Source organism: Onychomys torridus, chromosome 11 (assembly GCF_903995425.1).
Source record: "Onychomys torridus chromosome 11, mOncTor1.1, whole genome shotgun sequence".
Classification (NCBI taxonomy): Eukaryota; Metazoa; Chordata; class Mammalia; order Rodentia; family Cricetidae; genus Onychomys; species Onychomys torridus.
Genome location: NC_050453.1, coordinates 27,730,742 through 27,758,431, shown reverse-complemented (window position 1 = coordinate 27,758,431; position 27,690 = coordinate 27,730,742). Strand labels below are relative to the sequence as shown.

The following is a 27,690-nucleotide window of genomic DNA, read 5'->3' as shown; positions in this document are numbered from 1 at the left end:
AAACTGCCTACTTCAGGAGATTAGTGTGAGCAAACACTGTGAACAGCATGAAGGCAGCTAGCAAAGACAGGTGTGTGGTGCTACAAGAGGTAAGAGAGACTCATGTGGAAAAGATGGAAGAAGAATCCTAAGAGGGCCAAGATGTAGTACAGGAGCAGGGCACTTGCCTCAAACTTGGCAGTCTAGGGTAGATCCCCAACACCAGAAAAAAAGGGAAAGAGAAACAGAAGAGCCTCACAGAGATGCCGTTGAACTTGTAAGCACTTCATCTCCACTACACACACAGGTGCGCTGGCCCTTGACAACCTGGGAAGGCTGAGTCCCCAACAAATGACCTGAAAGGCCCATGTCATGAAGTAATTTGCTGAGATATAAATTTGAATGAGCTTCCAGGAGGCTAGAGAGTCCTTGCCAGCCACACATCCAGTGTGTGGACCACACTCAACACCTGGCATTTGTATCCGCATACAGATTAGCTCTACTCTTCTATTGACATTTACACAGTAAGTCTCACACTGATTCATCTTTTTTTTCTTGCAGACTCGGGTAACGGTGCAACGGATAAGGTAACGATACAATGTATGATATAAGTTTATTTGAAAAGGCAAAATTTTATTTAAATACCTTTAGAAAATATCATAATCCCATATTTATGGAACCATTAAGAGTCTGAAAGGACTCCTTACATTTTATGGCTACAGCTTACTGTATTTTATGGTTGAAATTGTATGTCATGATGACATTCATGATTCTGGAGACTCACCAAGGTCATGGGTGAATGCTTCAAGAGAGTCATAGATCAAAGTCTGTAGATAATATATTTTATTGACACTCTACTAGATACAACAAAGTCTTATTTCAAGTTCTGAAAACAAAATAATATTCTCCCTTACACAATTTTTCTACAAGTTGAAGACAACTAACAGGTCCTTCCCATTTATGATCACTTGGCTCGTACTACCAGAAGACAATGGAGGTATTTATCCACACAACCGCAGACTGACAAATTATTCAAATGAGAAAGATAACCGGACTCTCCAGCTGTGCGTTTGATTTCCTTTCAGTCTCGAGCACCTCCAACTCAACCTGCTTTGACTCACAACCCCAGCACACTCGTTCCTTAGTCTTCTGATCACGTGCTTGATTGCCACAGCTGGAGAACCCAACAGGTGTCCCAGACCTTCTTCTGACACTAATCAATCACTAAGTAAGTCAAACTTACCTCCTAAGGACTCTCAGATGCAGCCAGGCCTCCGGAGCCCCTTCGCTCTACCCTGACTCAAGGCCAAATCATGTGTCACCACAGACCTTGAAATCTTGCCTATTTCTAATCTCCACAGTGATACGGAGTCATTTCTCCCCCTCAGATTGTGAACTTGCTTTCATCAGCCTCCTCTGAAGATCAACTTCTGCATCCACAACTGGTCTGGGGACAGAGATTGGAAGCCTGAGAAACACGGACTACCAGCTGTTTTTCCCCCCCGAGTGTGCCAAGTTCTGTCACATCTCTATGCCTTTTGACACGCTCGTCTCTTTCTCACCCTCACACTATTCTCTTCTTGGCTAGCCCCCATCAGTCCTTCAGGATTGAATTCTATTGTCAGTGTTTCGGGAGAGCCATCTATAAATCCCAGTGGCTCTCCTGTCTGGCCTCCCATGGCACTGGGTATATGTTCCTATTAAGCAGCGTTTATATGTTCCTATTAAAGCGGCTGTGTATATGTTCCTATTAAAGCAGTGTCACAATTGACTATAACAACTTGGTACCAGATTTACCTTCTCAAGGGAACTATGAGCTTTTGTTCAACTCTGAATCTCTAGTTCCTAGCACAATACTTGGCTCCCGCCATGCCACCAGGAAACATTTGCTAAATAAAAGGACCAGTGATTGAGCCATGTCATCAAAGAAGAAAATTGCTTTTTTTGTTCACTATAAAGTGAACCAAGGATGAAGGCTGCTTTTAGATCTCCAGCAATTTTTAAATTACTCATCACATCTGTCCTAACTAAATACTAACCCCATCAGGCTCCTGTGGCCTGTTAGAGGAGTGCACTCGAGTACCCAATCCAGGAAATGCTCAAGGACCCAATGATCATGGGGGGGGGTGGGAGCTAAAAGAAGCTCCTGGCTCTGAAAGATGTGAGAAGATGCAGTTTTAAAAACTAAATATATCTGTTAAATATTCTTTGACACCTGAGATCAAAATAACACACACATGGCAGGTACATTGAATAAAATGTGCAGCACATTTATGGTGGCAGTTCCCATCAGAATTGTAGACAAGCGGCATGCTCGCCCATCATTCACTCTGACACAACTGTTAGGAAGTAACTATGTGCTGGTCACTATGTGACTTTCAGAGAAGCAAAGACAAGAGAGGACCCCAGAGATCCCCTAGATAGTTTACTACACATTGGCGTTTTGACTTTGTATGAGCAAGTAGTTAATCTTTAATCCTCGGTTGGTTCCGTAAGGTCCTGGACATCCCCTTGTACATAACAGGCCTTAGCTAACCCCGGGAAAGCAGCTAAGCATTCTGATCTAGCTAAATGGTCCTGCTAAGCCAAACCTGTCTCAGGATGAGAGACGTTGAAAAGGCAGTGTTTCCTAAGGAGCTTCAATCTCCTGGTGTGTGTTGTTCTGATGAAAGAGTACGCTGGGAGAGGGGGGGGGCGGTTGGATGAAAGCAGGCCACCAGCAAGCTGAGCTCGTGCTTCGACTAACACAGGCATTTTGGTGATTTGGTGTCAGCCTCCAGCGGGATTTCTCAGGTACGCACTCTCAACACAGCGGTGCAAAGAAAGGTTTCTACTAGACTCTAGTAAGTAGAGGGGAAGGCGGGCCGGGGAAAGAGGTAAATCCATTCAGTGTCACTGCTGGAGTCCACACTTCAGCCTTCCTCCGGATAGCATACCAAAGGAGGTCACGCCCAACTCTAACAAACTATACCACAAATAACGATCAATCTCCGAGAAACCTGGTTCTCCAGCCCCTCCGCTGCCTCAAACGTTCTTTGCTCCAGGAATCCCTAACCCGGCTGTGGTTCCCACCGGTCTCCCAACAGCGCCGGGCCCTCTCGGCCACACCCAACACCTAGGGTCCCGTGTCTGCACCCCACTACCACTTGCGGGGCGCCACCTATCGGGGTCCCGGTCCCGCCCAACCCCACGTGCTGCGCCCCGCCCGGGAGCTAGCGGCCCTTTAAACACCCCCACCCTTGCACACTACACCCCCCCACACCCGGACGGCAGCCGAAGAGGGACAAACTCATGGCGTACAGCCAGTCTCTTCCGCGGAGCACGTCCCCCGCAGCCCTAGCCTGCTGGGCTCTCCAGCTAGGGCTACGACCCCCCTGGCGCCCCCTACGCCCCCGAGGCCGGGTGCAGGAGTGTGGGCGCTGTCCGACTCCGGGGAGGGGCGGAAGGGAGCGCGGTCTCCGCCGCCGCCGCCGCCGCCTGCCTCCGCCTGCCGCTCGGGCCGCCCGCTCGCCCGCCGCTGGGTGCGCTGCACGCGGGGGGCAGCCGCGGTGCAGAGGTTCATGCAGCGGCGGCGGCGGCGGCGGCTGCTGCTGCTGCCGCCGCGGAAACAGACAGACCGGGCGCTGCCGCCGCCACCCTCCCGCAGCTCCATGCCGCCGCCACCGCCGCCTCCTCTCCGGCGAAGGGCGGGGGGCTCCGGCCCGGGGTGGGCAGCACTCCTCGTAGCGCCGCTCCCCTCCCTGCCCTCCGCCGGGGCGCGGGAGCCGGTGTGAGCGCCCGCCGCCTCCTAGGAGCGCACGCTCCGCGCGCCCTTGCTAGAGCGAGGAGGCGGGCGTGGGCGGGCGTCGGGGCAGCCGCGACCCAGCGCGCGGAAAGGGGAGGGGGCTTCCCCGGAGGATGCCCCGCGGCGGCGGCTCCTCGCTCTTAGGCGCTAGCTGAGCTGGACCGGGAGCGTGCGGCGCGTCGCCATGCCGGCGTGACGGGCGCCCGCGGCTGCCCGCGCCGGGCCCCCGCGCTGCCCCACGCCGCGCCGCGCCGGCGCCGGGCGGCAGGATGGGCTGTATCCAAAGCATCACCTGCAAGGCGCGGATCCGGCGCGAGAACATCGTGGTATACGATGTGTGCGCCACCATCGACCAGTGCCCCACGCGCATCGAGGAGACCTCGCCCATCGTCCTGCGCTACAAGACCCCTTACTTCAAAGCCTCGGCCCGCGTGGTCATGCCCCCCATCCCCCGCCACGAGACCTGGGTGGTGGGCTGGATCCAGGCGTGCAACCAGATGGAGTTCTTCAACACCTACAGCGACCTGGGCATGTAAGCGACCGGCCACGCCACGCGGCGCGGGAACGGGGTCCTGGCCCCTCTCTCCGCTCTCCATTCCGGCCCCCTCCCCAGCCCCTCTTACCGTTGTCCCCATCTCTCTCCGAACCTTCCTCCCGCCTCCCCACCCACCTCCCTCCTCCCTGCGCTTTTGTTTCAGTGACAGGGCGGGTGACGGGAGGCTCCTCGCGAAGGCATTTTCTCGTGCTTTGCTTCTGACTTCCCCAGAAAGGCTAGGAGAATAGTGAGGAGCAGGAAGAACGCGACTGGGAAGGTTCGAGAGGCAAAGATGGGGTGGTTGGCGAGTGTCATGGGAGTTTGGGGGCGCAGACTGTGTTTGTGGGTCTCCCCAGGAAGAGTTTGGGGAGAGGAGCAGAGTGCCGGGGGCGCATGGTCTGTGTCGTGCGTCCTTTGGAGAAAACCAAGCCGGCTTGGAAGAGAAGGGCGTCCGAGTGGGAGTTAGAGGTTCTGCCATCGCCCCCCCGCCCCAGGCCAGCGAGCATAGCGGCATCTACGTCTGGAACCTCCAGCCGGGCAGAGCGCCTCTCTGGCGTTGCGCCCCAAGGACCAGTTCTGGGGTGGTGGGAAGCTGAAAGACACAGGGTGCTCCCGGGCCGAGGCGAACTGGTGGCCTTGTGCTAGCAGCCGGCTGGTGCAGCTCGTGATGTTTCTTAAGCTTAAGGAAAGGATGAGTCCCTTCAACTGTCTGGGGTCTTTACTTTTCAAAACTTTCCTAATTGCGGCGCTGGAAGGGATTCCCAGGCGCCCACCGCCGGATCCAGTCAGCTGGCTGGGAGCTCTCCAACTTCCTTCAGCAGCGCCTGCCCGCCGGTTGGTGCGCGCTAAGGGTTTGGCAGCTGCGGTGCACCTAGATCACCAGGGCTCCGCCGGCCGCCACCAGGGGCGGACATCCTGCCCTGGAACCTCAGGCTTTGGGAGGTCGCGTTGTGGACTTTGTTACTCACTAAATTTTCATCTGCCCTCCTGTCCCTTTTCAGAACTAGACTCCGTGCACGTGGCGACTATATATGGCTAGGAGATTTGGGGCCTGCTTTCTACCTACTATGACAGTGCTGGTCTAGAACACCCTAATTAGCTTGTAGCCTTTAGGGAAACCCCTTTTCTGGAAATTCAACCTCATTTCAATTTCTTAATCTAAAATTGCGGCGCTCCCAAGATTTACCTATTTAAAATGGATATGGGATGGAGGAGTTCTCATCTTAAAAGGTCAAATCATCTTTTTAGCAGCAGTTTTTTGGGCTTTTTCTTGCACTCTCGGAGCATGTAAGTTAACACTAGTCATAGGTGCTAAAAGGAATTTTGACAGATCGTTTTTTTGTTTCCTTTTTCCTCCCAGAGTTTACACTTTGCTCTTGAAGCATAAAAGCTCAGTAGAGAAGGCTGGTTGGTGGTGAAGAAATGTGAACCCTGTTTTGCACTGTGCCTGAGCACACTGTGTTCTCTTGCCTTTCTGGAAATGAGAGAAATGGGGGACATATTATTTTGAGTGAATCATGCCATCTAAAAAGACGCAACCTGAAAAGAGTGATTATATCTTTACACGTGTGTGTTAGAACTGTTTGTTTTGTTTGGGGCTTTTTGAAATTCATTCTTTTCAGCCAAGGAAAAGAAAGCCTGGCTAGGGAAGGACATCCTTCTCATGCCCCTGGCCTCACTCTAATTGGGGAGCAGCGGGGAAGAGGAGTAACCTTGCTTGGGCAGTCACAAAGCCTGAATTCCCCTAGTAAAGGAAGCCTAGAGGAAGTGGGCAGGAGCAGCCCCATATTTCCCAAGACTACACAGGAGAGCCCACTGTGGCCTCAAGTCCCTTATAAATCAGTAAATACAAAGCGTGTGTGTGTGTGTGTGTGTGTGTGTGTGTGTGTGTGTGCGTGCCAGTGCCAATTCCTTCCATAAAATATATTCTGCCAAAGAAGTCAACTTGAGCTATAAACAGATATGATAGCAAAACTTCCTTGTGTGTAGGGGAGGGTGTGTCTACCTTTTTGCACAGCCATGAATTCCTTACAATATAGTCCCTTGCCATACCCTACTGAATTCTTGCCTTTGAGGTTTGGAAAAGATTTTGTTTGTTTCGTTTAACTTACACTTTCAATATTTTAACATTGCTGGTTTCAATGCTGTTGGTGCCGGGAAGCGAGAACAGTCCCCAAGAAATCATAAATTGCATTATTATAGATCTGTATCCAAAGTTGTGGTTGTAATAATTGCTGTGTGTTGAGGGCCACTTCGGAGCCTAGATTTTACTGAGCCAGTTTCTACAGAGTATCTGTGCCCTGTGAACTTGGCCAGTGTAAACTTTTCAATGGGAACTCATATGGCACGGGAGTCACTGTAGTCTGTGGGTTGGCTGTCGCGTTGGCTTTAGCCGGTACCGTGCGTGGCAGACGCTGCAGGCTGGATTTTCACTCCCCAACAGTGTTCTGTCCCAGAAGCAAGGTGCAGTGACGTTTGGGCTAGAAGGGTGCCTTTTCGATATTTTGGAAAGAATTGTGCAATACTAGATCCACAACTAAAACAGCAAGAAACCAGGGCTGAAAGAGAACGTGCCTTGGTGGTTTAAATGTTGTACTTCCTCAAGGGAGGGAGGGCATCGGCTTCTTCATTGGCATACAAAGAATTAGGTTTCATGGTGGCATTTTTCAAACAAAGTGTTTGCTGTTGTCTCTCTTCTCCACTCATACCCCAAGTCCCCTTTCCTTCCTGTGCCCTTTGACCCCTGTAGCCTCCCTTCTACTTCCCTGTTACATCTGACCTTGTGACCTTTCCTCTCTTTCTCAATAGTTCTTGTTCCTCTCTTGTGGCCTCCTACCTAGTTTCATAGTCTCTACCCACTCTCGCACACACCTCCATGTACAGACATACAAACACCAACAGTTAGAATCTGCATAGAAGACAGAACATGAGAATGGGGGGGGGGGTTGGGAGGGGGGGGGGGGTTGTTGGGAGGGGGTTTTTGTATTTCTGAGTCCAGGTCACCTTACTTTAATATGATACTTTGTGGATCCATCTATTTTCTTGCAGATTTCATAATTTTATTTCTCTTTATGGGTAAGTAGAGTTCCACTGGGTGGAATATGTGCCATGTTCTCATTCTCCGTTCTTCTAATGATGGACTTCTGGGCTAGTCCCATTTCCTTCTTGTTGTGAGTAATACAGCAGCAAACGTGGATAGGCAGATATCTCTGTAGTTGGCTATAGCATCCTTTGGGTATATGCCCAGGAGTGGTGTGGTAGTTCTATAGTATGGTATGGTATCGTGTGGTATGGTAGTTGTATTTTAATTCTTTTGAGACAGTGCCGTACTGATTCCCATAATGGATGTATTAGGTGTACACTCCCACCAGTACTGAACAAGGGTTCCTTTTTCTCCCTCGTCCTAGCCAGCATTTATTGTCATTTTTTTCCTTGATCATAGCTATTCTGACTGGAGTGAGACGGCATCCCAAAGTGGATTTAATTTCCATTTTAAAGGGGAGGCTTCTTAAGGAACATTTTAAATCATTTGATGGCCATAATGTTGTAACTGAAACTTGAACTCAAGTGACTTAGTATTTCCCCAAGTGACTATGAGGAGCCAGGTTGGAAACTACCTGCATCACTTCCTTCTTCCTTCCTTCCTTCCTTCCTTCCTTCCTTCCTTTCTTTCTTTTGATATACATTGGTGTTTGACCTGCATGACTTTGTGAGGGAGTCAGATCCACTGGAACTGGAGTTACAGACTACTGTGAGCTGCCATGTGGGTGTTGGGAATTGAACCCAGGTCCTCTGGAAGAGCAGCCAGTGCTCTTAACCACTGAGCCATCTCTCCAGCCCCACTTCCTTATTTCTAACTTGGGTCTGGTGAATCTGCTCAATGCAGTCTTCAGCAGAATGTTCAAAGTCTTCCTTCTCCATCAAGAAGAGCCACTAGTCTCCCAGTCAGTCTTCAGTGAACACACACGTCCTGATAGACAAGCGCCACAAGGAAAACAATGGGATTCGTAGTAGTCTCCTTACTTCCTCACATCAGCAAAACCAGTACTGAGCAGCAAGTGAGAGAAATGCCTTGGGAAGAACCAGGAAGGGTTTTCTGAAGGTACAGAGTTTCTAGTTGGTCTCTACAACTCTAGAACATCCACCAAGGCAAGGGGAGGGGACCCATCCGAAAGAGAAAAATGGGAGGTTTAGGGGGAGGAGAAAAGAAAGTATTCTAAAAGGTAAGGACTGGGCTGTGCAGAGTGTGCACAGAGAACAGTAGCTGAAATCTGATGGGTAGGTTGGGGCCTATTGGGAGGCCTCACACAACATCTAGAAAAGGGAAAGTGAAGGTCAGCTCCTCATCACCAGAGGGGGTTAGGAGTTTCTCTGTGCCTTCCTCACCTCTTGGGTGTGCAGAAGCTGTCCAGCAGAGGCAGAAGAACAGCCCCAAATGCTCAACACAACACCCAAGAGGTTTCCTGGGTGAGGTGTGAACAGGAATGGCGTTCTCTTGCCAGAAATGGGTGGGGTGGAGCTGAGATCAGGGGAAAGGCCATGGCTAGAGAGCCTCTTGCCTACATTGTCTTCTAGGGCTATAAAGGAAATCTTCCATAACCGGCTCAGACCTGCCAATCCAGAGAACTCTGGCTTGGGCGGAATAGAAGAGGTCATATCTCACTCCTAGCTTTGGTGAGCTTTTGACTAGCCTCCCACCTCCGAGACCTGTTTGCCCCCATCCAAGCTGCTCTCTGTCCACTGAGAAACATACTCATTTTGGGTTTGTAATTTCCATATTGCCAACTCCAGTAGACTTGCTTTAGAAAGACACCCACCTTTCCACATGACTGACAGCTTTCTGTCATAGTTAACTACTCCCATATTTTGCCTTCCATACTCTTTGCAGCTGTTCTGGTCTCTGTATTACCTTATAGATCTTACTCTGTGTTATTCAAAGTACATGTTTCTCTCCTCATTCTGTGCTTTCTCTGGGTAATTCCATTTGTCCCAATAACAGCAGATGTGCTCTCTCTGGTATGCAGCCAGGTACACGTGTCTGTGTGCAGTTCTGCTTGACTGTTGGAAAGGTATCTCAGGCTTCAGATTTCCACACTGAAATTGTTTTCTGTTTATCTCTTTTGATGCTGCTATTGTGTAGTCTTTTGAGAACTACTGCACCATGTAGCCCTATGTGGTCTGGCGCTCACTGTGAGGCCCAAGCTGGCCTGGAATCCATGGGCATCCTCCTGCTTTGACACCCCCCCACACACACACACTGAGATTACAGGGCTGTGCCACACCCAGCTCTGCTTAGAAATGTTTAATCTCCACTGAATCGTTCACCAAATTTCTGCGTCCACAATCCTTAATTGTCTAAATAAAGAATAGCTCCACTCCCTGAGTTACACAAGCTAACTCATATCACTTCAGGTATTCCTCCACAAGTCCAGTCTACCATCAGACCTACTGGCCCTGCTCTCCAGATCTGTGATGCAGCCATTTCTTTCTGTGTATGGGTGGCTGCCATCTTGTGCTGTCTGTCTGAACTTGCCGCTGTCATTGTCTCCCCCACACCCTACCTAGTCTCTTCCCACGTGGCGGGCAGAGTGATACATTATTTTCACGGGTGTTTTCACTCTCCTGCCTCAACTTTTTAGTGACTTCTCGGCACAGTGGGTATACAGTGTGTAAACCACTTCCCACTCTGGATTTCTGTCCTTAAGCCTCGTCAGCCATCTCCATGTCTTCTGCAGAACTGGCTCTACCCAGCTCAGAGCTTCGCCCCAGGCTGGCCTCTGTCTGAAATGCTCCTCCCGCCTGCCCTGTTCTACCTAATTCCTGCTCCTCATTCAAATCTCACCTGCCCCTCAGAAGCTGTCGTTGACTTCACCATTTCAATGAGGTTCTCCAGTTCTGCTCTTTCATTTTCCTCTGCTCACAGCTAGGGGGTGTGCCGTGGTTCCCTCAGCTTGCTACATGTATTATGAAAGTAGATAGTGTATCTGTTGTGTCCTCCCTGAGGACTGCCTGGACCCTAGAAAAGATGTGATACTTTAAATACATGAGCCACTTTTTTAAAATCACTTTAAACCACCAGTGTCCCTTCAAAATTAGCTTTTCATGTGAACCCTCAGCCTGATCCACAAAACTCCTAGCACCCCAGGGGGTGCTTGGCACTAACACACAGCCCGACTGCCCGGGGCTGTGATGTCCATTTTGTTCTGTTACCCTTCAGTGGAAGGTTTGCTTCTCAGTGTGTGGCTTTGTATCTTCTCCTCTCGTCCATCTCCCTCCTGTGTCCTGCTCATCAAATTTCCTCTCATGTCGCCTACCTGCTACACAGTGGCACTCAGTGCCCAGCCAGAGAAGCATGGTGTAGAAACCCTGGGTCCATTGTTCCACCTGAACCTGTGATTCTGTAAATCCCAGGATTTGTGGAATGTGGACATAAAGGTCATGCCTGGTTGAGTCCCGTCTCCCTTAGCGAGTGCTTGCTTTTTTTGTTACAGGATATGTGCTGCTGTGTGCACAGGGTGCTTTAGATAGGCATACCTTCTTTCAACATTTTGTTCTTCAAAACAAGATCAACTATTTGTCAGAAGAACCTATCTAGTGAGTCGCCATGTTGCTGGACCATTACCCATGATCACCTCCCGTTACAGTCTCATCGGGAGGCTCGTGAAACACTGGGGACCCTAGTCTAGAGCATCAGGTGGAAAATAAGATCCAATTCCCTGCTGCATGTCCTGCGTGCCCTTGAAGGGGAGATGGCCTAGGCCTTTTCCTCTAATCTCCTGCATCTCTGCAAAAGAGGAGCAGCAGAGGATTAACTGGTTTTATCAGCAAAGCATTAAGCTCACTGGAGATAAAACGCACCTCCCAAAGGGATGGAGAGTATACACATGATTAGGGGAAAGGTAGAAGGGAGGAGACAAGATGTGCTTTGTGCCTGGGTGCCAGACTGTGGCTGCATGGGCATGGTGGGAAGCAGGGGAGCGGGGAGAGGGTAATTTGAGGGCACTGGACTGCAGGATATAAGTGACCTTCCACTTGGCAGCAGGAGTACATGATGTCTTTTGGGGCAGGTCCGAGGAGGCATCAGGTTCCATCTTTCCAGCTTCCTTTTCTTGTCTACAATGTTGCATTACAAAAAGTTGCCAGGGATGACAGAGGCCACTGTTCCTGTTACGTTAACACTAAGCAGGAAGTGGCTACAGTTTAGAAGCTGATTATTAGACATCCCTTTGAGAAGAAAAAACAGTAGAAGACAAGCAGAAGATTACCCAGGTGAATACTTTGAGAGGGGAAGAGCTCACAAAGAGCTGAGAGTCTCTGGGAGGGAGGGCTGGAGCCTGGCTGCAGCAGAGATACCCACAATGTGAAGTAAGCCCCCACAGAGGTGACATGGGGTACATTGCCTCTCCTTCTTGCAGGTTCAGATCAATGTGATGTTAAAGACTGGTTCCATAGTTGTGATGGGCTTCAGTACAAAGCAAGTGATGACGTGTGGGGAGAATTGTCCACATGGAGGAATGCCTGGAAAATCTGGGTAGTTTGGCTTGAGAAGGGAAGGGTCACAAAAGAACACACATTCTGCGTGTCGGAGGCCTGTGTACGTGCTGCACTGCTGAATGTCCTTCATACATAGCCTCATGGAAACCTTACCCTGAAAAGGAGGGTCTCCTAGAACAAGGTTCAGGGAGGTTCAGCAACCTGCTGAGGCCTCATTGCCAGCAGCAGGCCCAGCCAGGAAGCAAGCCTGTGTTCCCTGGCCAGTTGATTTCTAATGGACCACTTTGCCTTCCAGGAAGGAGGTTCTCCAGACTTGCTCTGGTAAATAAAAATAATGAACTTAGCCTTGTTGTTTTTGTTTTTTTTTATTTTTACTGATTTGTGCATTTCCTGGATGGTTTGTGCATTTCCTCAATGCTGTGGAATTGAGTTCAGAGAGAATGGAAGCAAATCTCTTTCCGTCTCCATCTCACACTCACCCCCTCCCAGAGAGAAAGTTGTGATTAACAGTAAGAACCACATCTTTGTAGGAGGGTGGGAGCAAAGACTGTAGAGACTGAGCTCATGTTCTGGGAACAGAGGCACTATCTCCAGCTCCCAGATTCCTTACAGTGGCCCGGCTGCAGAGGTTAGCTCTGGGCCTACACCTCCCTGTGGTCCTGTGGATGACTTGAAGGGAGGGGTGGATTGGTTTTCTGGTGACTCTACCCTGAGACATTCAGACATGTCTCTGGCTCTGGCAATCCTTGGGCTATTCCTTTCACTAAGGCCCACCAGACCATTGCTAGTGGGTGGACCCTGCTTCTAATTACATTCTGGGAGACACACCAATTGGAACCATTCACCGCGCCAGTTTAAGATTGAGCTGCTGGCTCTCCAGCACAGAGTCAGAGTCAGACTCTGGGTTCCAGTACCAGCTCTGAGACCTTTGGCAGGGTCCTCCAAATTCAGTGTCTAGTCTGCTTGTACATAAATGAGCAGTCATGTCTAGAGTTAGGTATTGACTGAAATGAAAGCTGTGGAAAGGTATTCCAAACTGTGGTGTGCTGGGTACATGTTGCTTATTATAGAGCTTATGGGTTAGTGTTACTAGTCAGTGACTCCAGTTATGTCTTAAGGAACTGTGGCCCCGTGTTCTCCCTTGACAGAAAATCACTTAGACCTTTGAGGGGATCCCTGACATGGGCGCTGCCGAACGGTACCCTCCAGACCTAGAGGAGAGGGGAAAGGCTCATTGTGTACCTCAAAGGCCATGTTTTCCACTCAGGTTGAGAGGGACGTGAGGAAGAGTCACCTTCCCAGCTGTGCTCCAGGCAGCTTGCAGGACCCTGCTTTGAATTCCTGAACCTTATCACCGAAGCTTAGTCACATCCTCAAGGGGGCCGGCCACCTGCCCTACCTGGAACCCGCCCTCGGTCACAGTATCACGTGTCTTTAAGGAGCTGCAGTGTACCTCCTGTAAGGAGTTAGGGACAGAGCCCTGCCTTTCATAGCCTAGAAGGTCACAGGTTTTCCATTTTAGAGAAGACAGAAACCAGCATTTGAAATCGTTTTTATCCCAAACTATTTTTAATATTCCTCATTCTTCCTAAGCCCTTTGCACAATTTCATATCCCTGTCAGGGGATGTCTCCTAGTGAATCTTACTATAATCATGAAACAGATTATAGGACAATAGATAGTCCCGGTTTTAGATAAGCAAATAGAGGTTCAAAGAGATTCGGTAATGTGTTCGATGTATATTGGCAAGTGCTGGCGGAATCAGCCAGGTGTGTGACACCCCCCACCACTCCCTTCCCCAGTGTCCTCCCACAAGTACACAGGGGTTGGACTTGGGAGACACTGTCCTCAGAGCTGTGTGCATGTGTCACACTTTTTCTGAACATGTTTAGAGACATCATTTGTAGCCTCTGAAAACCAGAGAGCAGAAAACCGGGACATCTAAGTGTGTTCAACCAACACCACGAGAAACCTCCGGCTGTCAGACAAACACAGTAAATAAGGATGTCTGATGGTCTGATGGCCCGTGAGTGGCGTGGCTGTGGCAGTCCTCTCTGGAGCCTCCACTGCCTTAAACTCCCCGGGCCTGACCTTTCCCAGCTGGCTTGTGAGCCTGTGTCAGGCTCAGCACTCAGAGGCCGTCAGAGGTCTGGCTAATGGGAAACAGTAAATCGACATCCTCAGTCAGCAGCCACAGCCGCATCCTGAAGGGGCAGAGAAGTCAGGGCTGCCAGGGAATGGGTGGTGCAGGGAACAGGCTTTGGCACAGCTGAGAGCTACCAAAAACTGGTAAATTAGATCTTGCCTTGCCCTCTGCCGTGGGGGGGGGGTGGGGTATGGGGAGCTGTCAGGAACTGGAATGTGTAAGAAGGGAGAAGCTTCAAGCGAATCAGGAATGCTGGTTCTAGGAGGAAACAGGATCAGATTTGCTGGTTTTGGTGGTGGTGGTTGTTGCTGGTTTTTGTTTTTTACCATGAGAGTCATACCATGAGCCTCCATTCCAAAATGGCAGTCTCCACACCTGAGCTAGGAAAATCAACTCGAGAACTGATTGTTTTAAATGACTCAACTCTCCTAAATTTCCATGAACCATCTTCATGTTGTTTAGAGAAGGTCAGAGATTTGTACCACCAAACTAAACCCAGAGCTCCTGCTGAAGCTGTCTTTTTGGCCTTTGGAACTGGGGAGCCAGTCTTTTATATGGACACCTGTACACTTTGAGTGACTGACAGGTATCTACTTAGCATGTATCCCTGTGCAACCATAACCAACTTACCCAGCTTAATGATTGCAAAGCTATTTGTTGAAGGCTTAAATCGTGCCAAGTGCTCTGTGTGCATTGCCTGTGAAGTAGGTACCACTGTTGTTTTCCTTGGAATAAACTAATGAAATAGGAATAAAGTGGTTTGGGTGGCATGTCTAGCTTTAGGCAACTCACTAGTGAAAAAGGCAGATTTAGGAACAGATAAAATTAATTCCAGTGACTGGGATGAGCTGCCTCAGAAGAGTTGAATAAACAGACGGATGGATGGATGGATGGATGGGTAAATGGGTGAGTGAATGAATGAATGAATGAATGAACGAACATTGGATGTTTTGGACACTGTGCGATTGCTTGCTTTTGTCCTTGCAAAAGAAACCTGGAAAACAAAAGGTTTAAACCAAATTGGATATGCTAGTGGTCTTACCTCCCAGCTGCCGAGTTCATTCAGCTGGTCAGGATCTGGTGCTAATGAGACCAAGGTCCTAGGAAGAGACCCAGAAAGCATGTGAGCACCTGAATCAGTCCTCTTTGCCCTTCCGGCTCCCTCACCAGTGACTGTCCCCAGCCAGCTCATGTCCACAACAAGGTCTAAACTGACAAACAGTGAAATAACTAGAAAACATGCCAGTGGTGGTTCCACAGAAGCCTCTTTGCCTGGCCAGGGCTTAGACAGGATGGTAAATTATACAGCCCGGAAGCACAATGTACAGACCTGCACCCTGAAGCCGGAAGAAGAGCAGGTGAGAGTGTGAGCGTAAGTGAGTGGTAGAACCAGGACAGTCTGATGCCATTTCTAACGTTTCCCATCCCTGGGCCTGCTCCACCGCCTTACTCTGTGGGTCAAGGATGGACACATTCCTAGTCTTTTAGTTTGAAAATCAGTAAACGGGGTCACACACACACACACACACACACACACACACACACACACGCCCTCGTTTGCTGAGAGTCCAGGTCAGCTGGCAGAAGCGACCACCTGTATCGGAGAGGAAGCAGACAGAGCACAGGACGAGTCAAGTCCCTTGGCAGCACAGAAAGAAACTCGGATCAGCCCAAGGGATGTCTGCACAATTGCCAGGAGCAGAGACCGGCCTAGTGCCAGTGTCTGTACACAGTGATTAGCAAGCTAGAAAGGAGAGGGTCTCCCTAGAGACACCCATCACAGATGGCAGGAAATATGAGGCCCTGGCAGCCGAGGGAGACTGGACGTATGGAGAAACTGGGATTCAGCTAGGATGCCCAGCAACCCCGCAGCCCTGTTCTCCAGCCTTCCCACACCTACCCCACCCAGCCCAGGTGCTGATGGCAAGCGTGGTCCTCCTGGCTCCGTGCCCAGATAGGCACAGTATCCTCATGTCCCCTGGCATCCCTGAAAGAAACAAGATCCAAGTGGTGTCAAAGATGACAGATTGTGAGGGGGCCAAGGGTCCTCCCCTGACAGCAGGGCTCAGCTGGGAGGCCCTGGAGAGCAGAACAGATGGGGGGGGGAGGTCTGACAGGGGTATCCTAGCAGCCTGGGGACTCTGTCTCTCTTGTGGATTTTAGTTGGGTTTCATTCATTTTTTTTAATATCTCTCTCTCTCTCTCTCTCTCTCTCTCTCTCTCTCTCTCTCTCTCTGTGTGTGTGTGTGTGTGTGTGTGTATATGTATGTGTGTTAAGGGGTTTTAGCATAGGGACCTAATAATGCTGTGTCTGCTTACTCTGATGGAAGTGGGCTGAGGAGGAACAGGGGAGAACAGGTCCAGGCCACTCTGTTGTGCTTTGGTCTTTGGGGGACGAAACTAAGATGAGTCCAGGGAAGGACTGTAGACCCCCCAGCAGCATGTCACATCTCCAGAACTGTCATCTGCACCATTCCAGGCCACATCTCCTGAGGACTTTAGAAATCCAGGGCGACGTCAGGTGATCTGCCTCCCTTGCTCGACCCTATTCCAGCCTTACCTCCACTCTCAAAGTATGCACTAAGACCTAGTTCCTGCCTTCCCTGGAGGAGGAGTCAGCCTCAGATCTCCTGATCAACTTAGGCCCCTATTATCACCGCCTGCGGGACATGCTTCTTGCCAGTCCTGTGACTCCAGGAGCCCCTGACGTCTTGTTAGCCTGTGATTTGGTTTTGTTTTTTGTTTTTTGTTTTGTTTTTCCAGAGCTGAGGACCGAACCCAGGACCTTGCACTTGCTAGGCAAGCACTCTACTACTAAGCTAAATCTCCAACCCCGTGATTTGTTAGTATTTGCTGCCAGGTTCCTGCTTCTTATTGTGGAGAGCTGCTTGATCTGTTTTCGTGTCTGTCCTAGCTTCCAGCTGTCTAGTTCCTACCTGGTGTTTACTTCGGGCCTGTCACCTTTTCAGACTGTTATGTCTCACTTGATGGGTCTCCTGCATCCTCGGACTTTTAATTGGGTCCCTCCCTTGGGCTCACCCACCTGAGGTTAAGAGACCAAGGCAGAGGGGGCCACAACCGGAGCAACAACATGATGCACCCTAAAAGCAGGCTCTCCCACCCTTCTGGGAGCCTGTGAACTACTGAGTCCTCTACGTTCCCTTGCGGAACCCACTCCTGTGAAACTACAGCTCTGGATCCCACAGATTGGATCCCGGTGTTGAGGACTCAGAGGAGGAAGGGTTTGGAACACAAGGAGAGTGCAGAGGGGAGCAGGGGATTAAGTCAAGCGTCCAGAACCAGGCTCTTTACACAAACTCCTGGCCAAGAGAGAGGTAGGAAAGAAGATAAAGGACATGGCTTGCTTCCCCTTCTTCTTGGTGATCATCGCAAAGCCCTGGGAATCAAAATCAGGCTCTTAAGTTGTAAAAAGGGAAACAAATGTAGGTAGCTCGCACCCAGGAAAACTACAAATGGGCCTTGTTCCTTCCATATGCCTCACAAACTCTTAACCTTTTGCCTTGCCTCATCCTACCTGTTTAGATGTGAAACTGGAAAGCCACAAGCAAAGTTTGTAGGGGTGGCCATCCCTAACCCTAAGAGAAGCCATCTGCCATGGCCTCCTCTCTACAGCAAAGAGCCCTGAAGAAAGAGCCTCCAGCCAGGTGCCTGAGATGTACACTCTTTTCCATGTCCGATCATAGTACTGGACTTTTTTTTTTTTTTTGCTGGAGCTGAGGACCGAACCTAGGGCCGTCGCTTGCTAGGCAAGCGCTCTACCACTGAGCTAAATCCCCAACCACGAGGTACACTCTTTTAAAGACCCCTGAGGGCTGGAGAGATGGACCAGCAGTTAAGAGCACTTAATACTCTTACCAAGGACCTGGATTTGGTTCCCTTCACCCACGCCACAGCTTGCAACCATGTGTGACTCCAGTTCCAGGGGCTCCAACACTCTCAGCTGACCCCAAGGACACAAGGCATGTACATGGTGCACATATATACACGTAGGCAGGCAAAACACTCATACACATAAAATAAAAGTTAATTAATCTTTTTTTAAACTCCTTGAGAGGGAAAAGAGGACAGAAGCCAGAATACTAAAGCAGCCCATCTACAGCCAGGGGACCTAGTGAGTAGGCTAGTTACCAGGCTTCTGGGACTTTCTTGTGTCTCTGTGACAGCCTCTTTTAAAATCCTGAATCTCCAGAGATCTGTTCCTTTAGGTTGTCTGTGGCCCCGTCCATAAACTTTCAGAGATGAACTGAGGCCTAATTGGCCTGAGAGTCGGACCTGAAGGAAGGCTGACTCAAAGGGATGGTGGTGTGGACTCAGTGCTGGCAGGATGCTCTCCCACAGTAACTGCCAGACCCAATGGGTTGAATGGGAGGGGAGAAATAGTATCTGTTTTCATAGTAAAGTTTTCTTGAAAACTCTTCCTGTTGACCTTCAACCTTGGGGTCTGTGCATAGTTACTTTTTCATGAAGCAGAAAGTTCTCTTTAGCCAAATGGTTGGATAGTTGAGTGAATCTAGCACTTGAGGTAAGGTCACTAGAGAACAGCCATATTGGGGATTGTTTTTGAACACCCAGAGCCTAGATGGTTTCTTTTCCACTTAGTCTACATTTTTCTAAGTGAAATCTCAAGTGCTCATTGGTCAGGTATCCCCATAAGTAGACACACTGCTGGTTAGACAAGAGCAGATGTGTTCTCAACTCTGAATGCAGCTGTGTCTAGGTCTATAACTTGAGAGGAAAACTCCTTATGTGTATTGTGTATGCTGAGAGATTTTATCTTCAGCACCTGCTAATTCCTGAAGTGGTGGGTCACTTCCATTAGCACTCAGAATTATGTGCATCCCAGAATCACAATTTCCACGAAGGAAAAAGTTTCCTGGAGTGTTTTTCTGCCCTCTTCCATAAACAGAGACACTGGACGATATTCTAGTATAAATATTACTGGTAAACTGAGGTAGAAAGACATGGGTAAAACATTCATTTTGTATCCACAGGGACAATTCAAGAGCTAGATGTATCTGGAGTTAAGAGCACAGACCAGCTTACAGGGTAGCATTTAAACTCTAGGGCTTTTAAAACTTGAGTGCTTCTTGCCTTGAGTGTTCTGTTTCTCTGAAGCTGACCCACAAGATCCAACACAGAGCTGATGGAGCTCCCTGACCTGCAGGTTCCAAACTAGATCAGTCTTGCTTCTGGGTTACACCATCAACCTTCCACATGGTGCTGTTTTGTTTCTGTAGATGTTTTAAAAAGAAGGTGTATAAGATCGAACTTGTTGAAAATGTTGCAGAGGTGTTCTATGTTCTAGATTATTCTATTTTGAAAATGTTGCACAGATGTTCTGTGTTCTAGATGATTCCATCCTGAAAACACTGCAGAGGTGTTCTATGTTCTAGATGATTCTAACATGAAAATGTTACCCATATGGTCTCTATGTTCTAGATGATTCTATCTTCTTGGACTGCCAGCTATGGAGGTCTGGTGAAGTGTCTCCCTGTTCTAAAGTGTTCATGACCCCTCTTTCTGTTTTTTTTTTTTTTTTTTAAAAAAAAAACCTTTTAGCTTTGCTTTTTATTTTTTTTAGGCCGAGTCTTATGTCTTGAGTTTTCAGGCTTTTTGCTTCATTTTTTTACTCTGAGGAATTTACTTTGCAAATTTAGTCATGCATTAAGAAGAAATTCGTAATGGGGAGATTTTCCAAGATGTTTAGCTTATTATGATTTGCTTACTAGACCTTTCATTACTCAGTTGTGGACAGAAGTCAGTTTTAGTGATGACTCTTTCTGGATTGAGTGAATATTTTTCAAATAAATCTGTGTTTGGCAGCACTCTTAGAAGAAGTACTGCCTCTCAGCATTCTGTATTGGGAATTGAGTTGTGAGCCAAGGTACCAAGAGACACCTGACTGAGGCCAAGGGCAAGGCAGCCCAGCAAATTACCCCACTGTGCACTTGACACAACCAACAGAGGCATGCTGATGCCTCAGCAGACCTAGTCTCTCTGAAAAATTACAAAGGACTCCATGAATGACGGTGATCTTTGTCACCCAACTGCACAGGCTGTAAGGCCCAGACCACTAGGACAAACCAGAGGATTCTTCTAGAAAAGAACCTGCATTCCTAAGATGCCTCCAGGCTCTCCTGAAGCCAGCAATCCTCAGTGTCTCCCTGGAGCGTCTGAGACACAAGCAGCTGGCTCCAAGTTTTACCGCACCTGGTCTTTGGCCTTGCCCCAAGGGCTCATTTTGCACTGGCGTTTGGCTTCTGGCAGGCAGGAGCTTGTCTGCTTCCTTCTCTTCCAGATGGCTCTGAGAAAGACCAGCAGAGGAGGGGGTGGGGTGGGGGTAGAAAATAGGACCAAGAGGCAAAATGCCTGCCATTTGGAAGACGCAACCAGGGACCCCTAAGGAGGCATACATGCCTAAAGTCAGCCTGGCCCTTGATGGTCTGACTCTAGATAGGGCGGGGGAGCAGAGCACAGGGCTCCTGTGCTGGGTTATTCTGGAATGCAAAGATCTCAGGTTTGTTGGAGCCCTATAAACCCACTCTCTCATAAGCAAATGAATAAACAGGCAAAGAACCAAACTAGGCCAGGCTGTAACGGGGACTCCTAGAGATGCTCGCGTGTGTTGGATGTGTAGAGCCCCTACCCATTGTTAGAGGTTAGATATGGAATTATCCTTCTCCATAGAACAAGTGGGAAAACTAGGGTTCAGCAAGCAGAACTTAACAGACAGGTTTGCACAGTTAGGAAGGGCTGACACTCCTGGTCCAAGTCTACACTGATTGTTCCCTTAAATAGCTAGGGGGTGGGGGCACTTCAGATGCTAAACGACCAGAGGTCTTAGTGCATAGGTAAGGAAGCAGATTAAAAGAAGGGGAACTGCCAAGGTCACTCAAAGAAACTCAGAGATCTTCAAATGACAGAGCTTCTTCTAAAAGTCTGTGTTTCTAAATATTTTAATTCAGTGAATCTCATTTTTATGAATGTTTAACATTTCTCTTAGAAATCTACTCTGTCATGGAATGACAGTCTATAGGAATGGCCCAGCCTCGTAGACAATTGATTGTATGGGGAGAAAGGATCTCCATTTTCAATTCAACTGTGCCTCTTGTTTCAAAGACACAGAATGGGTTGTCTCCTCCCTTTTAGTTTCCATTAAAAAAAAAAAAAAATCTGAGCTGCCAAGTATCTGTCATTGATACCTAGTAACAAGCAAAATTCAGAAGAAGAAGGAGGAGGAGGAAGAGTGTGAGATGCTGTTTACACAAACTTGAACTCATTCAAAGCTCATTCAGATTCATATTACCTCTATTCCATATGCAAAGAAGTGGAGGCTTTTGAAAGATCGTGTAATTTATCCAAGCTCATAGTGCAAAGAATTCTAAATGAACACTGGATCACCAAGTATATGGGTGTTTATCTTTAAAAAAAAAAAAAAAGTAAATATCAAATTGTAAGGAAGATTTGAAAACACTGTAAACAGCAAATAGTTGGAACATTTCAAACAAAACCATTACACTCTTCCCAAACCGAAATGGTACAAAATGTATTCAGGATTCATCTACAAGCCCAAAGCTCCAAAATACACGAAGACGTTGAATATCCCATGTATCCCTTTGAGGTTTCCTGATTGGTAGAACATAGTGCTGAGTAGCCACTGCTGTTCAAGTTGAAGGTCTAACTTAACAGAAGGGTGTGGCTCAGTCCAGAGGAGCATGAGATCTAGACACCAACAGCCAAGAATTTATTACCCCCAACTTTCCTTTCATGGGAGACAACATATAGAAAGCATGGACCAAGGAATCTCCACCACCACCACTACCACTTACTAACATCTCTGCTTCTGCTTCCCCATCTAAAAGAATGAACAGTAAAAGAAGGAACAGTGATGGGCCTACTTCATGAACTTGTTGGCAAGATTAAATGAGTTAACATTTATAAAGTGCGTCAAACAGTATCAGATACATTGAAGATGCAATGTTTGTTTAAACTTTTTAAAGAAAAGATGGACACCAAGGGCTGTCATTTTCTTCAGTGGTGCAGTCATTGATAAGTTGTCCATACTCTAGTACATAATCTCCCATACCCTCCCCTAAAAAAGAATAGACAGACACATATTTATTGACTATATGTTATATTCCAGAAACTGTGTGTTGGGTAAATTCCCATGCTATGAATCCTCCAGCTGGTTTGGAATTACCTATGTGTGCACCCAGGTACTTAGTACCCAGCACATCCACCTTGAGTGAGACAATCCAAGAGACCCATGAAGACCTTGACACACCATGTATTGCCTTTGCACCCAGCCTTCTGCAGGTGGAATCTTGCCAGTTCCTGGTAGTATTCCTGTGGTTTTCATTTGGTTCAGAAGTTCAAGCCTAAGTCATCCACAGCCCCGGAAGGATTTTACCATCCATCCTGCTCACTAATCCCACCTAGAAGTTATTATCCTGGCATGGCAGAGCGCAGCATGCCAATAACAGAATCCATTTCTTAACCATTGACAGCCCTAAGATTATCATGGTGCAGGTACAGCCTTTTGTAGCCCAGTGTCCAGCAGGTTTCTCTCTGTTCAGAGCAGCTTGTACTGAGCTAAGCATCCTTCCCTGCTGAACATCTTTCCAGGCATGAGGCTCTTTTTTTTATCATCTCTTAGACCTGGTCTCTCCTGAACTCCAGCCAGGCAAGAATCAACTAAAAGCTCAGGATTCTGGGAACCCTGATAGCTTTTATGTGTGTTCTGGATGGTGTAGGGACCATGGGACCAAGATCTACAAGAAATTATAGGCCATTAAAAGAGACAAAAGTGCTAAGCTGAACCTGAGTACTGACTAGAGAGGGAGATGAGAGATCTGAAGCTGATGATAAAGATGGCTTTGGATAACTCCTTGTGTCTCAAAGTGAACCCCATGCAGATGTTCAGCAAGTCACTGCTACCTTTGCCAAGAGCAGCGGTTCTCAACCTGTGGATTGTGACCCCTTTGAGGGCTGTACAACCCTTTTGCAGGGATCACATATCAGCCAGCCTGCATATCAGATATTTATATTACAATTCACAACAGTAGCAAAAGTACAGTTTTGAAGTAGCAAGGAAAATAATTTTATGGTTGGACTATCTTTGGATCGCCAGCCCTCAAATAATGACAGGGAGACTTCTTATTAATTATGAAAGCTTAGCCTTTAGCTTAGGTATGTCCCCAACTAGCTCTTATAGCTCAAATTAGCCTTCTGTTAATCCATATTCTGTCACATGGCGTTTACTTTTCCTCAGTACAGCACGTCGACTTGCTCTGAGTCTGCTGATGAAATCCGTGCACCTAGATTCCTCCTCCTCTTCCTCTTCCTCTTCCTCTCTCTCTGTCTCTGTCTCTCTCTCTCTCTCTCTGGAAATCCCACCTATCCTCTCCTGCCTACGTATTGGCCATTCAGCTCTTTTATTAATCTAATCAGAGGTGATTTGGCAGAGACACATCTTTATAGTGTACACAAATATTCCACAATAGTTGGGGGTCACAACAACATGAGGAACTGCATTAAAGGATAACAGCATTGGGAAGGTTGAGAACCACTGGCCAAGAAGTTGACTGATATGACTCCTAGGATTTCTTATTGTGATGCCTTCTGGGTATTGAATTTGAGCATTGACTTATGTACACCCTGACCCATTGTATATTCTCTAACTTCCTTTCTAAGCCATATTGGAAACTTTATAGGCTGCAGCACCCCTGCCCTCAAAGCACTGTTGCTGGTTACTGGATCTTCTAACACTAGTAAATAAAAACAATCTACTTTCCATCCCTCTTCATTCCCAGATAACTGTATCATCCTAAATAGTCCTAAGTAGCCCATCAGCTTGTCTTTATTCATTGTTTTATCAAATATCTTTAAGATTTATATTAACCACTATTCTAAGCATGGTGGGGGCAGGGGGACAATGGAAATTTGTAAATTTAACTCAGATAAATGTAGTGCTTGGTGTCCTCAAGTACCATAAAGCCTTGAATGAAGAGCCAAAATTAATCCTTGGAGTCAAAAGCCTTTGCAAAAAAATAATGGGAGTCATAGTGAACTCTAAAGCCCAAAAGCCCCTGCATTGTCCTCAGTAAAGATACTGGACCAGCCAAGCTGTGCCAATACTCATCCTTCATCTAGATCTTATATGCATAGCATGCTTCCATCTCCTGCTTTCTCTTTGCTGCTCCCAGTGGCTGTATGAGGAGGGCAGAGAAGGTATCATCACTATTGCTTGTAAAGAAACTGGGGCTCCGAGAAGTTTTATCATTTGTCCAAGACCAGGGGAGCAGACAAAGGACTAAAAAAAGTGTCTCTGACTCACTGCCTACTGCTTGTCTACATTATCATCCCACTAGCCTTCAGGTTCTGAATTTGAATACCAGCTTAATAGGCAACCAACAAGAAAAAAGCATTAGTCACCTTTCTTTTGGAAAGCTTGAATGGGCTCCACTGAGTGCCAAGAATGTGTCTGACTTAAGCTTGACTCTGAATCTGTACAAGTTCCAAGACTGGACATTGTGCTGACTTTGGCTAAGAAAATGCATCGTGGCCTACCTTCGAGTCATAAAGTAGCTAGAAAGGACTTTGGAGAAATATCTGACTCACATCTTCCCCTCCTCCCTGCAATCCAGAGGCAAGTGCGTGTCTCTACTCTGCAGGCCTGTGTTCCCGGTGTCTACTGAGAAGCCTTCTTCCCTGTTGAAAGCCTAGACATCAGCTTGCAGAATACTTGGATGGAAGATGCCAGGCATATTCTGGAAGGCTGGATTGGACAGTGGCATGAGATAACAAAGCTTTCTCAATGTAAAATCCCCACCCAGGGTCTATGTTGTGTGTGTGGGGGGGGGGAGCCTCCAAATTGTACAGATGAGTTTGGAGCAGACTTGATGGAAGTGGAAGGAGTCTGAAGGAAGCGGAGAATGGTGACTCCTGCATCTTGGCTTCCAGAATCTGTGTGTATCAGGGAGCAGTACAGCTTCCGCATCCTAGGACGAGCCTTAGCAGTGGTGACAAGAGTGGGCTCTCCTGGTTAGAGAGCGTTTCCCCAGCCTTATCTGTTCTCTCTGGCATAGTTGGTGTTTCGGTTACTTTTGTTGTTGTTAACAAAATACCTGAGAAAATCAACTCAAGGCAGGAAGGTTCTGCTGGGCTCACAATTTGAGAAACAGTCTGTCCTGGTTGGGCGATTATGGAGCAGGAGCTTGAGGCAGCTGCTCACGTAGCATCTACAGTCAGGAAGCAGAGGTTCTTCGTTTTCATTCCATTTCTGTGATAAAGGCCAGGGCCAAAGGCAACTCAGCCAAAGGCAATTTGATTGACGTGTCCCAAGTCACAGCCCACTGAGGGAGGCCAAGGCAGGAGCTCAAAAGTAGGAACCTGAAAAGTAGGAACCTGGAGGAAAGAAATGAAGCAGAAACTATGGAAGGATGCTGCTTGCTGACCTCCTCATGGCTTGCTCATTGGCACCTGCTCAGGGGTGCCATCACCCACAGTGAACTGAGCCCTCCCCCATCACCATTAATCAAGAAATTGCCCCACAGGCTTGCCTGCAGGCCGGTTTGGTGGGGGCATTTTCTCAGCTGATAGTCTCTCTTCAGATGTCTCTAGCCTGTGTCAAGTAGATTAAAAACTAATCAACAGAAAGTGCTGAATGCTGACCAGCTCTCACTTTCCTTTCCTTTAAGTCTAGGCCTCCAGCCCAGGCACCACCCACATTTAGGGTAGGTTTCCCCACCTCAGTTAACCCCATCTATATACTCCCTCACAGAATGCCCAGAGGTTTACTTCCATAGTCATTCTGAAACCCAGCGAGTTGACAGTTAAAATTAACCACTGTGGTTTGAGATGCAAAGAAGTGGGTGTGGGGCAGGTGTGTGCCTTCAAAATGAAGTTAAGTCCAGGTTCTCCCACTCTCCACTCCAGTCCTGGGGTTTCAAAGAAACCCCAAACTTCTTCATGAACAAGAACAAGAAGACGGGTTGCCTTTTTATGGGAGGATGAATGAGCTCACAGAAGCCCCTGGGTCAGTACCAGGAGGAAGAGAGAAAGGCGTCTTGTAGGAAGGGATGGCGGGCCTCTCCTTTGCGCTGTGTACCTTTGATGTGCCTGATGGCAACTGAAGATGTGCCCTGAAGGAAGTTAGTTTACACCTCTTTACTGAAGAAAATAGCTGGGATTTCAAAGATAAACAGCCACCCACTCCCTGTCTATCAGGAGCAAAGCAGTTTAAGATGAATGGAGACCTCTCTCTCGGCTCCCCGCCCACCCTATCACTCTCTTGATGCTTCCTGCTCCATCAGGAGGACAGCCAGCTGCCTCCTCCCCATCCCTGCCTCTCACCTTTGGAGGGAGGCAGATCAGGTTTGGGCTAATCCTTTCAAAAATATTTCATGCTTGTGTGCCTCCCTTGCCTAGAAGCAGTTGAAGGGTTCCTGTGACTCTGGATTTAAATCGCTTTCATTTCCTACAAATTTATTGCCATCTGTTGATTTCATTTCTGTGACACCCACATCAAGATCATTCATGAGGAGAATTAGACCACTCTTAGACCCCTCCCTTCCACACAGCTTGCTTCCATTCAAACAGCTGAGCCCAGATCTGTTAAAAAAAAAAAAAAAATCAATCTCTCTCTCTCTCTCTCTCTCTCTCTCTCTCTCTCTCTCTCTTCCTCTCTCTCTCTTTTCTCCCTTCTCTCTCCCTTTCTCCCTCTCTCAACTTGATGGGCTGTCAGGCAATCTTGAGTTTGGGGGCATGTGCCATCTCTTCTTTCACTCCTTGAAAAACCTGATTTCTGGAACCTTCTATTTTAGCCAAGGATTTCTTCTGGGCCATTTGTCAGCTGTTTGTACTGCCTCATCATTACCTCTTAATGAAACGGTACCCTTTTTGTGTTTATTGAAGGTGCAGGGGCAGGCTGTGGCTCATCTGTGCCTCAGCTCCTCAGAACTCTGCTTCCTCCCCAGCATTCACAGCCTCCCCTATCACATCCACTGAAAGGTTTGGATAGGGACTGCAGGGGTGCTCCATGGGCTGTTTTGGGCACAGGGCCAGCATACACACACACACACACACACACACACACACACACACACACATGAATTAAATAGTTTGCCTAAGACTTCTCAGCTTTTAAGAGCTGTGGCTTAAATCCGATGATCTGTCTCCAAAGCCTACACTTGGAATTCCTGAGCTCTATACCCTCGTATACTATTGTGCCATAAACTGAACTACAGCTATTCTAGAAGGTCTCCTATACTGAGAAAACATGTGCTGCTATCCAGGTTGGATTCTGAAGCCTAGTATGAGCCACGAACACAATCATTTTCTCAATTAAGCCCTCTCTCCACCCATCTTCCCAGGACTGCCATTACTCAGTAGATCGCAAGGCTAACTCACTTCTTCCAGACAGGTGCCACAACCTTCCAATAGACCTAAGTTGTTCAGAATACTGGAACGTCCCTTAAATGAAATCTAGTCCTACCTACTTACATTTCCATTCATTGCACAGTGCCCCTCAGTGACCTACATGGATATACACATGCACAGGGCAACTTCCATGTGACGTGACACAGATCAGAGCAGAGCTGGTCATCCTCAAAGCTTTTCAAGAGATGTGCTAAGGGCAAGGAAACTCAGGACCTGTTGACCTGTCCTGCTGGGACATGCAGGGAACAGTGCAACTTTTCACAACCAACCAGCCCCTGCTCACCTGTCTCCT

At 48.0% G+C, this 27,690-nt stretch overlaps 1 protein-coding gene across 1 annotated transcript in view; it reads left to right on the top strand.

Annotated features, from left to right (window-relative positions):
* The first annotated feature begins 3,275 nt into the window (after nucleotides 1-3,275).
* Nucleotides 3,276-27,690, top strand: part of Fam78b (family with sequence similarity 78 member B) — an 89,387-nt gene continuing 64,972 nt past the window's right edge. Inside the window, exon 1 of the mRNA XM_036202440.1 lies at nucleotides 3,276-4,295. Within this exon, the coding sequence (XP_036058333.1) occupies nucleotides 4,033-4,295 (263 nt within the window). The 5' untranslated portion in view covers nucleotides 3,276-4,032. The remainder of the gene's footprint in view (nucleotides 4,296-27,690) is intronic.